Source organism: Phaethon aethereus, assembly GCF_964289735.1.
Source record: "Phaethon aethereus genome assembly, chromosome: 2".
Lineage (NCBI taxonomy): Eukaryota > Metazoa > Chordata > Aves > Phaethontiformes > Phaethontidae > Phaethon > Phaethon aethereus.
The window spans coordinates 127,383,482-127,395,777 of NC_138582.1; the positions used below are offsets into that span (position 1 = coordinate 127,383,482).

The window sequence follows — 12,296 nt, forward strand, 5'->3', positions numbered from 1 at the left end:
ATGCCACCTAATTTTTAAGAGGGTCAGGTGTTAGAAAGCATCAGGCACTTATGTAAATATTGGCTATGATGGGCTATAGTGGCATTGCCATGCTTCAGACTTTGTCTCTGACCTACTTGAGTTAGTCCCTGCCTCTGCACTTCTGTAGCCTTTTTGTATTAATAGGCTAACTTGAAATCACTGGAGACACACGTAGCTTAATTCCACCAGTTGTCTATTCCTACACAGAATAATAACGTGCAAGAATCCCACAGAGCTGATTTCAAAATGGAAAAAAAATTACGAAGAAATATCTAGGGACCATTAGAGTTGCAATCCCTAGTTTAGATGGAGATGGCTAGATGAAGTACTGCATACCTGCACCAATGTTGGCTCCCTTCCTCATCGCCTACAGCTGGCTACTCTCTGCAAGTACAGGCAGTTACATGTTTTGTGGCATTGGGAGGAAGAGAAGCTTCCGGAGCTATACCCTCTTGTCATTCACGTGTAACTTCTGACAAAATAGAAGTGCTTTTTAAAAAAAAAAAAAAAATCACCATGTTGCAAAAAAGCTTCCAGTTCACTGCTGAAGCGGAGCTGAAGGCTTTGTCAGTACTATTGCCGTTTTCTTACATTGATTAGAATCTGGGGCTGCTTCCCCTTAACCCAAATAGAAGGAAGTTGCAGCTGAGGACAAAAACCAAAACTGAAAGCAATTTACTAGTATGTGTTTGTCACTTTATAGTACTCATTCTTTCATTTAAACTTTAAATAAAAGATGTAAATGCAATTAAAATACAGTTTACTGCACCAGACATTAAGAAAGTGAAAGGTGTGAAATTAAGAATTCAAAACTAGGAAACATTAAGGCCATGGGTGTATTACAGAGGCAGCCGGCACCAGAACCAAGGGCAAAGCCATGGTAAACAGAGGAGCTGCAATAACCCAGCTCTTCCTTACATACACACACAGAGCAGTGTAGGTAAAGAGAAATGAACAGTTGACAGAATAATTCAGTACATGCAATTTCAGGCTTGACAGTAGAGCCTGGTTATGGGTGCAGAAGTGAGCTGTTGTAGTTCTTCACATAAAGCATGTATAGCATGTTGGGGGAGCAATACCTCCAGGTTAAATTCCTTATCAGCAGTACTAGTCAAGGCACTGGGGTTCCCCATCACCTGCTGAACGTACTTTCCACTGAGCCAGAAAGGCAGAAACCCACCACTGGTGCTGTTGTCTGTATTCCCCAGCTGTGGTGTGAACCTGAGTAAGACCCAGGTGAGCCCTCAGTGCAGGCACGTACCACTGGCAGCACACCACACTTGCCTCTGAGAGAATGCTCACTCCAGCCCCAAATCCCCTTTGGAACTGCTTCTGAAAAAAATTAAAAACACCCAGGCTTGCTTTCCAGAGGTTGAAAATGTAGCAGATTTTCATAGTGGGATAACAGAACAGTTGCTGTCATGAAAAACATTTCACCATCTACCTTAAGTTTTCTCTTTTTAAATACATACAGAGAAACAACTAATTTTCCACTAACCGATTTAGAATTTTTTTTGGTTTTTTTGTTACAAGAGCAAGTACATGTGTAGGAATTTTTAGTCCACAGAAGCTATTTTAAGGTGGTTAGTTTTAGTGCCACTTAAGTTTGCCTAACAAGGCAGAATGCAACACATCATTTCAGTTTTTCATCTACAGGTATTCCCTTGTTCTCCAACCAATCTGCTGTGTTATAGCAGAAGCAACACTATTATTGATTAATCCAGTAAAAGGCACAGAATAAGGGGCAAGGACTGACCTGCAACATTAACTGAAGTACTTCACATACACATGTCTCCAAGTTTGATTTTAATTTCCTACTTGAATAGCTTTAGAGCAGTACTGGTTTTGTGGTGAAACTAAAATAAGTCAAATTTTGCAGGTTCGGATGGAAAAGTAACAAATCCTACTACTTAAGAAAAAATCTTTTTTTTGTGAAATCAGGGCATCAAAGTTACCATATGAGTTCTAAGTGCAGCCTTTCCTTTCTTGTAAAGAATGTTTTTCTTTCAAAACATTGCACAAGATACCCCCAAACAGTGAAGTTTTACAGACTGTCTCCAGTGAAGCCATTTATGCATTTAAGCATTCAACAATTAAGCAGCTTCAAGTACCAGTATACAAAAGATCCCTTGCACACCCCTTTTTAAATAGAGACTTGCTTACACTTAGTTTCTGCAAGAAGTGACCTGCATCTTACATACAATTCTATAGTTGAGCACTTACTCACCTCTACCTGTAACAATTTTGCAAGTGGGGTCACTTACTTGGTCACTCCTGAAGTGCGGAAGCTTATACAATCATCTTCATTCTGACAGAGGAAAGCAGGGAAGACACTGCTCTCAATGACATTGCCTTCAGCATGTCTTCTCCCAGTCAAGGTCTAGCTCAGGTGACTTTCTCCTCTGGAGTCGCATGGGTCAGTCTGGGCCCCGCACGGGCATGGACAATCCATCTCTTCTGACAACACAGACTTACTTAAAAATGAGTCACATTATAGGAAAAGAGTACTAGCAGGCTCTCATATGACTCGACATTTTCATGAAAAAGATAAATGAAATTGGTCCAAGAAGCTGTTCTCTTCTGCATTTGCCACCATTCTCTGCTAGTAAGAGCATCAAGGGCATCTCCATACACCCTCAGCTTCAGATGAAAAACACACCAATTTTAACGTAAAACCAAATTCATGATCTTTTAATACAACTTGAATCATTCTCTTGCAAACTGTGACAGCATGCTTTATACCTTTAATTACAGAAAAAAAAAATTACTTTTAAATTCCGAGATTATTTTATTCTCCATTCATCTCATTTTGTGTATTTCAGTTAAATTCCACACAGAGGGGTACAGGTGATTTAAGTCTGTTTAAATCAACTCAAATCAAAGTTGGATATAAAATTTGAAAAGTTCATTTTAAGTTTTAACTACACATTTGAAGTAAACTTCTGTCTTTTTTTCTTAATTCCAGTTGCTCTGTATTCTTCTCTTTGCTTCAAATATTCTGTTTTGCATTCTTCATAGAATAATGGATCAGAATAGCTACAAGACAAAGACATAATACCATTTTTTATCTTGGACTACGGAATAGATACTGTGTGAATAACTCTCATAACTGATCTTCCTTTCACATCCAAAGAAAATTTGCCTGCCTTCAATAATAAAATACCTTTTTGTATAACGTACATAAGGATTAAAGTTATCTTTCATTGTAAACTCTAAATACTGAGTTGGTCTGCATGATATTGCTCTCTCTTGAGGCACAGGCCTTTCCAAGCCTCTACAGTGAAAGCATGAAGAGGGAAAGGTAGAAAAAGCGAAAGACATTTGGTATTTCGGTTCAGCTGACTCCTTTGTTACTGTGTGCAGTTAGCTTCCTCGGCATGGGAAGCTGCTGGAGTACACTTACATTTATGCACACAAGCAACCATGGGGAACAGACTCAAGAGTATGTCTTGAACAGTAAACATGTAGGTCCATGATCATTAAATTCAATCCATTTTTCTCATAATTTTGATTTTAATTATAATTATTCAAGCACTACACTTTTTTTTTTTTAGTAGTGTGTATTTCGTTTGGGTGGTGGTGTTTTGTTTTGTTTTTTACAAAGGCAAAATTTGATGCATGGAGGTACAGACAAATAAAACTGAGTAACTCCAGCAAATTCTCACTGCAGTCAGGCCTGAACTCTTGCCTGGCTGCACATTTTTTTTCATCAGTTCCCAAGTACCTGAGAATAATTGTCACTAGTTTAAAGGCGTTGAATCTTAATCTCCGGTTTAACAGGCAAAAAACCAAACCATCCCCCTTCTCTACCCAGTTAAACACAAAAATTCCCCAACCCTTATCCTGGGAAACTGAAGAATTTAACACTTCAGCCTGATGGCACTGGGGATAAATTAGGACTTCCAAAGGAGACGTTTCAATCCAACACAGCATCAAGTTGACCTCTCTAATATCTAACAATGTCCCACTGCTGCTGCTATTGCTGTTCACAACAGGACAAAGACTAAATCTTAAAAAAACAGTTCAAGAAACAAAATCAAAACCAACTCACCCTGTCTCACTAGCAGGGTATGATGGCATTTCTACTGCTCGCTCCCATCCCCACATATGTAATTCAACATAGTTAATATAGAGCTATACGTTGTCTGGGCTGAAAATTTAGACCTGCCACCATTTAAATCAAGAACAGAATCTTCATTGCCATAGGACAGCGTTATTAAGGAAATAAAATTTGTCAGCTAGGGCCCGACCAGCACATTTTTTTCTAAAGCAAGGATATAATTTTAAGAAAATACATCAATGTCACTAACCTTGCAAAACCCTTCTGAGAAGATTTAAGAGTTCTACTCATTTTTTAGATCAGTATAGGCCACACAACCAAAAAAACCCAAAAACTCATGAGGGACTTACTAGCCAACCAGACAGTCTTTCAGTGCTGTGTTCTCTTGCCGACACTTCACCACCATAAGAAGACCAGTTTCTTGACAGCATTTAGTAAATGCTGTGAAAAAAAGAAAAATTTATTACAGTTAACTAAATTACATTTAAAAAAATGACAATTGGTAAAAAAATCTTCCTATGTGTATGCTATTGCATATAACAAAACCTCATAGACCAGATCTGATTTATTATTAATGTAACCAGAGTTGGCCTAGAGTCTCATACCATTTGTGAGGTCTTTGTCACTTGTTTAACAGCAAGATTTTAATTGGGATTCTCCCCTCATGTCATATAACACATTCACACACATACCAACTGTTGCTAATACCAACATACTGTTGCTAATACCAACAAATTTCTGAAGTTATTCTCGCAGCAAATCCATGATTCTTATGCCTGCTTTTCATACTCACTACCACAGCAAAATAAAAGGAAGCACGAAAAATTATGCAAGCCAGGGTTGTTAGTGTTTCCTCTACAATGAAAGCTTTTGAAGTTACTGAAGCACATCTGCATCTACAAATTAAGAGGGCAGTGACATTGACAGCAACTACAGTCTCAAAGAAATGCCACTGGCAATCACCTCCTTCCCTTGGGATTGGAGATAAGCAACTGTGAGGTCAGGTTCTCTTCTGGAGTTCCCAAAAATCTCTCCTCCTGGGAGTGCAAGGAGAAAACAAGCCGTTTATCAGCTGGGAGTGCCAGGTTGTACTCCATGGCACTGCAGTGGTCCAAGGAGGACTGCTACCTTCTCTATCTTCTCAGCGTTGTGTAGTGGCCTGTAGCTGTTCTTTAATCCGGAGTTTTTTCAAAGTCCAAATGGCTAGTAAAGAGCATTGCCCACAAAAATACTGATTGTCATCTACCTTTCTGGGATCATTATCTCTGGCATTTAAGAATAAGGGAATATAGAAGGTAGGAGAGACAATGGTCTGTCTCTTCCCAAGAGAAATGATCTTGTATCTGTTTGCTCAATGAAGTGAAAATGCCCAGTCTGTCTCAAGGGTCTTGAGACTTAAAAACAAGTCAGAGATACTGAAACAGAAGTAGCTTTGGGGGCTGGAGGGGAATAAAAGGCATCGTTAAGGATATGTTTTTATCTGGGAGTAACTAAAATTATATCTCATTGTTACCAGCACCCAGTAAAGATGTTTCACTAAATAATAAAACTAGGTAAGAATTATCTGTTATTCCTATCAGGAGATTTCAAACTCTTTTGTTATAATCGGTCTAAGTTAGTAATCATCTGTGTTCAACAGGTGAAAAAAGAGAGATAGATAAAGCTAATTGTCTGAGATCAACCAGTAGCCAGGTCAAGAACAAGGTCAGAGCTACTGTGTCCCCTCCCAGAGTTCTATCCACTTCTTTTCCTGGAAGTGATTTAATATCCAACAAATTCAGGGCATGCAAAAATTGTTATATTCTTGAACATCTTTAGCAAAACAGCTAACCCAGTAACATCAAAACTTAATGACGCTACATCATACAAAGGGTAAATTCTCAGCATCTATACTCAATGTGTATGTACATTGAGTATGTTCATATAGTCGGTATATGCACATTATCATATGTATATATAATGTTCAATGCATTGCTCTTACTCTGTTTTGTCCAAAACCTCGCACTTCACTTACACTAGAACCTTCCACATTTTGTACACAACGATCAGATACTTAGTATTTACAGAAATAGCAATTTTTGTATCACTTCCATTCTTTACGCTTATTGTATAGGTATACCTTCTGCAGTCATGCTGGGCATCAAAAAGGCACCTCAAGCACATGCAAGTTATTGACCATGTGAAAATATGGGCACGACTGTTAAACATACGAACTGCAGTGTACTCCTCTACCTGTCCTTGTATGTTTTCAAGACATTTAGCTGACGTTTCAGATTTGCCTAACTGATGATCCTGTACTTATATAACTTCCATTACACCAAAACTTACATCAACAAGAAAACAAAGATTTGCGCCTATAAAAGCAGCAGTCCTGTCCTTTGCTCACAGTGGATGGGCGCTGAAATGGGCATTAAGCAATCGCGGACCTCACTGGAACAAAACCTACCTTCTAGTATCCTGGACACTACTTAGCAAGACTTAAAGGAGAAAGTGATCCAACAGCTGCAAGCAGCCCCTAGGTGAGGCTAATCTGCTTGCCCCTGGCTACATTAATTAGGATTTTGATACAATAACTTATAAAAAAATTAGCATTTGCTGAAAGTGTTCATGACAGTCTTAAACGTCCTTACACTGCCAAACTTACATACATCTTTGCAAAACTTTGCAAAGAATTGATGTGTTATCTACATCAAACATATTGATGAACACTGAAAAAGTGCTTCAGCACAGCACTTAACATTGTACACTGGTAACGTCACCATACGCCACTTGAAAATGTACCAAATGAAAGTATGCAAAAAATGGGTTTAAATTAACCAGTTATTACTAGTTGGGAAGACACTGTAACCTGTGCTCAAAGGTATCTATTAACATCAAGATCAATCTAAGATCTTGTTTGGTATGTGTTTTAGTTTAGACCTAAAACCATTCAAGTACACAAGCACAACTTTGCGAATACTCCTGAATAGCTGAAGTCTACGCAGCAGTGTAAACTCAGAACAATATAGTAAAGTGTGTTATTAGATTATCAAAACGTTGCTTCAGCTTTTAAAGGTGAATCTGATGTTTCTTCTCTTGTTTCCTGGACTGTTTACATTGAATGTCCCTACATCAACATCTCCAAAAAATCACATTTCTAAAAACATCCTTTGTTTTTCTAGGAAAAACATAAGAAGCCTTTGAAAGCTTATGGTTTGTCTAGTGACCAGTTTGATTTCTACTCTCTACAGGCACCTCCTTAAGTGCTGTGCAAGTTTTTTTGTAGCAATCATTCCTTCTGGAAGCTGTGAAGTAAAAAAAAACACTGAAGACAACAGGAGGTCCCTCTCACTTGTTAGCTCACCACTCTTGATTGGTTCAAGGTGTGATGTCCCAGTGAACTGTTGTGGTTTAACCCCAGCCAGCAACTAAGCACCACGCAGCCACTCACTCACTCCCCCACAGTGGGACGGGGGAGAGAATCAGAAGAGTAAAAGTGAGAAAACTCAGGGGTTGAGATAAAGACAGTTTAAAGCAGAAGCCACGCACACAAGCAGAGCAAAGCAAGGAATTCATTCACCACTTCCCATAGGCAGGCAGGTGTTCGGGCATCTCCAGGAAGGGCTCCATCACGCGTTAATGGTTTCTTGGGAAGACAGACGCCATCACTCCCAATGTCCTCCCACCCCTTCCTTCTTCTTCGCCCCAGCTTTATATACTGAGCGTGACGTTGTATGGTATAGGATACCCCTTTGTCCAGCTTGGGTCAGCTGTCCTGACTGTGTCCCCTCCCAGCTTCTCGTGCACCCCCAGCCTTCTTGCTAGCAGACCACCATCAAAAGCCACACAGTCCTTGACTGCTTAGCAACAATTCAAAACATCAGCATGTTATCAACATTTTCCCATCCCCAATCCAAAACATAGCCTCACACTAGCTTCTATGAAGAAAATTAACTCTATCCCGGCTGAAACCAGGGATTGTTCAAAGAACATGAACAAAACCTGAACTGCAATTGCAAGCATTCCCTGGCTTCAGAAGGTCCCGCTTGCAGTACATGGCCAGGCACTGTTGCAAAGCGATAAAACCGCTTCCAGCTATCTAGCTTTAATGTTGCTGATGCTTAACTACAGAGGGGGAAAAAGGAGCAGGTTAAAGCATATTAGGCATCTTCATATGAGCACAAAAAACTTGATTATCCCTCTCTCCTCTTACTTTCAGCACTTTAAAATCCTTTGACAGTCACGTAAGGACTGTGGTACAAGATAGGTTTAGTTATAAACGTTTACCAGAAACCCTACAGAAGTGTGGAGAATGTTGTTTTATTTTTAATTATGCTCTGTCTTGCTCACAACTCTTTCATGAAACAAAACATCTCAAAGTTGAGCAGCACAAAGGGTGTTAGAACTACTGGTCTGGAGAATAATCTCACAAATAGTGCACAATAGTTCCAGATATAATCTTAAACCAAGAATTAATCTCCATCTCCGTAATCTTGATAACCACCACTCATTCCTCACTTAAGCAGTAGACCAAAGCTTCAGGATGCATAGCAAGATACCACAAAAGGAGCAGATACACAGGATCTGATTACAAATCCATTTTAGTTTAACACTTTAGCAGCTACAAGCAATGATCAGAATGCTAGGGAACCCGCTCTCACGTTCAAACAAACCTGCTTCCTGATACTGCACATGATACAAAGAACAATTGCTCTTCAGAGCAAATTGATCTTTTAGAAATCCTGCACATCATCCAATCTTTATGACTTTACCAAACAGCTTTCCATGACTTTATGACTTTCAGAAAGGTTTTCCTTCTCCTTGACAGCAGCAAGCTACCGAAATAGAACCACAGGCAGCAGTGAAACTAGATGCAAATTTGGGTGTCTGCAAATTCAGTGCAGATTGTAACGAAACAGAAAGAAATGTTTCAAACAATAAAAGTTATCCCCAATAATGACAAATACAAGCTAAATAAAATGAGGAACAGAGCTCAACACAAGTGAAAATGCCTTGTTAGACAGGGGAGGAAAAAGCTTGCTCTCTACAAAATGAACCTTGATGAGGCTTTTCCAGGACAGCTACATATGTCCGTCACTGAATGCCCTATGCACAGATAAGGACAGATCCAGTACTGCGTCAAAGAGCTGCAGGTGACCACCAGTTACCATGGAAACTGGCTATGGACCCCTCTTTCACCTGCAGCAGTTACAGTTCATGACATCGTATCTGACATAGGTTAGCCCCACGGGCTCTTCTGTATGCCACAGGCTGTGTCTAAGGGGATGCACACTGAGCAAAGAACTCTTCTCAAGGATAAAGCGCAGAAATAGTTCACGGAACAGTTCATCACTGATTTGAGGCCAGATTTCATCTTCTTCTTCTCTCTCACACAGAAAGCTTTGCAATTCTGTTGTAAGGCAAATCCAAAATGAGTTTTGGGCACAGGTCTGAGAATGTTAAGTCTCATTATTTCTTGGCCATTACAGCCACATAGAGAGATTTTAACTGCTTAAAGCAAGTTTGCAATTTAGTATCTTCTCTAACTCAACCAAGTATGTAAAGCCAAGCAGTATCTTTGCCAAGACAAAGGTCAGTTCAACGGAACAGCAGCTGAACAACCGTATTTGAATACAGAGCAAATCAGTTTTGCTAGTTCTCACCTGCCACCTATGGCATGCTAGCCTACAGTGGTGACCTGCCTACAGTGGGAAGACCGCTTAGCTCCTATGATTTTCAGAGATGGACATGAGGGCTTTGTGGCCGAGGTCAGTCCTTCCATGGACTGACTCTTCAGCAGACAGGATCTCGGGCCCTGAGCAGCTTGGGGAAGCTGCTGAGTTTGGTCCCCGGCACCTCCAGATCTCCAACTGCCCAGGATCCAAGAACAGTATTTCACTGGGTCTCCCCATCTCAACTAACTTACTTGAGAAAGCAGGACACGGAGAACAAGGGGAAAAACAGCTGCTTTTGTAGATCCTGGCACATGTAAGGTCACAGAAGAAAAAGCTTTTAAAAGCCTTCTAAAATTATTTCTAAAGCTGTCTGGATATGTATGTGTTTTTTAATTAAAAAATTCTGAGTCTTTGTATAATTCTGTTCAGATACAGAACTATACAAATAATGTTGGAGGTATCAAGAATTATTTTTAATATCTGACTATTATTTAGTATCTTTGATGGCTGATTAAGAACTGCTTTAAGTTACAGAGCACTCTTTTATTAAGGCTTCTTTGATAATGAGCTAGACAGTTGACACAGTAAAGAACATTATTTACAAAGACCTTTACAGTCCACCTAAACCTTTGCTGGAAAACAGTCAGCATCTAAGAAGAATGTTTTTCTTTAGTATTTTTAATAGCTTTTTCCCCAAACTCTGTTTTATAACTTTACTACAAGATAATATGGGAAGCAGATGGAAACCGAAGTAAAACTGGGTAACAGTTCACTTCTCTCAGAATAAAGACCAGATAAATGATTTCCCTATCTATCCATGCAGCCAGAGAGGCATGTGCAATAGTCAGCACATTAAAGTGTTGATTTTCAAACTTTAAGAGATCAGATACATTACCAGAAAGTCAGTTACAACAAAGTTGGTGGGGGTCCACCAACACATGTCCTAGTACATACACTTCCTAATTTAAAAAAAAAAGAAAATAAAAAGCCAGGGTACTGCCCATTTTCATCTTAGAACATATTCATACGTTCAAGAAATATTTGCTCCTATAAGATGAAAACAAAAAGTTGTAAGATTTTTACTCAAAGGGACAAACCAGCATCTGGAATAACACAGAGCCACAGCTCTGCTGCATAAAGATAATTTCCTTCCACAGCATTAAACCAGACAAGGTTAAATTTAACATTCTTAATGCCCATGTCTGCAGACCTATAAACAGTGGACAACAAAAACAAGGCACCATATTTAGGACGCAATTGCTCTTCATGTAGCCGACAACACCCCTCCACCTCCAAGTAGAGGTAGGCTGGTCTCTTCACTGTGCTGCACTCGAAATGGCAAAATCTGCGTGTTGGACTGCAAAAGTTTCAGTTACATATATGTAAAGGAAAGACTTCATGGAAAAAACTGTTAACACCCTGCCTCAAGCATTAAAAATAATCAGAAAGGGGGGTTTTTTGTGTGATTTAATAAAGGGGAACAACCAGCAAGCAGATTATATTTGTAGGGAATTTTTTGAAGTAATTTTTTTTAGAACTTTGAATACTTAAAAATATTAGATACATAATTATTTCTTTCTGCAAACATGGAATTTTTTCCATGTGCAAAGCAAGAGAAGAACAAGAAGTGTTTGGGACTTATCTCCAGACAACCAGCTGCACGGAAACTATTGCTATAACAATGCCAAGGGATCATCATCATTATTTTCAGTGTGTGAATTGTATGTAGTATGAAGGCTATTTCTGAAAGTTCATTCTTTGCAGATTCAGATTATAACAATAACTGGCACTTTCCTATCGACTCATAGGAGTTGCACACTGCAGTGTTGTGCAATTCATTTAATATTAGAACTGCGGTTTTATAAATCATGATTACCTATCTATTTTGCAGATGTTCTTGTACACAAAACAAATTAAATATTTCCCATTATCAAGATAAATTGATCCTCTCAGGTCTGGCTCCAGTTTATTTAAAGACTTTACAATTTTACTACTTAAGAGAAAGTCCTACAGAGGTGTTATCTCACCATTTATATTTTCTCAACACTTATGAGACTGCTATCACACTCTTAAAATAAAAAAAGCTTGTATCATGATCCAGACCAGAATTATGTTCTATTCCTGGGGTAGGGTTTTTTCTTTACACAAAAAAGAAAACAGGTTTCTCCAATGTTTGGGTCATTCCTTGAGCTCTACCACTGGGTGGAGAAGATGCCCAAGTAACAATGGGGATTTGGGGGGGCGATGGTGGAAGGAAGAGGAAACAGTTCCCTCTAAAATGTAAACAAGGACAATATTTTAAAATCTATGTTTGTAAAATGTGTACAAGAACATTAAAATTATAAAAAACATTATCAGCAACATTTTATGGCAAAGTTGTTATGCTTTTAATTTTATATTAAATTGTGATTTATTACCTTGTTACTTTGAAGATTACTCAGTATGCACAGAACCAATTACTGGTGCATTTAATGAGCCAGAGGAAGGAGTAGGATGAACATGAAAAGATTGTTTTACATTGTAGAGTATGAGCTATTTGGTATTTCTAACACAGTACAAAA

General features: G+C 38.9%; 1 protein-coding gene across 1 annotated transcript in view; it reads right to left on the reverse strand.

Annotated features, from left to right (window-relative positions):
- Positions 1-2,942: 2,942 nt before the first annotated feature.
- The window catches only part of CMC1 (C-X9-C motif containing 1), a gene marked incomplete at both ends in the record, with an annotated part of 44,668 nt that continues 35,314 nt past the window's right edge, over positions 2,943-12,296 (reverse strand). Inside the window, 2 exons of the mRNA XM_081996484.1 lie at positions 2,943-3,057; positions 4,432-4,522. Coding sequence (XP_081852610.1) covers positions 2,943-3,057; positions 4,432-4,522 — 206 coding nt within the window. The remainder of the gene's footprint in view (positions 3,058-4,431; positions 4,523-12,296) is intronic.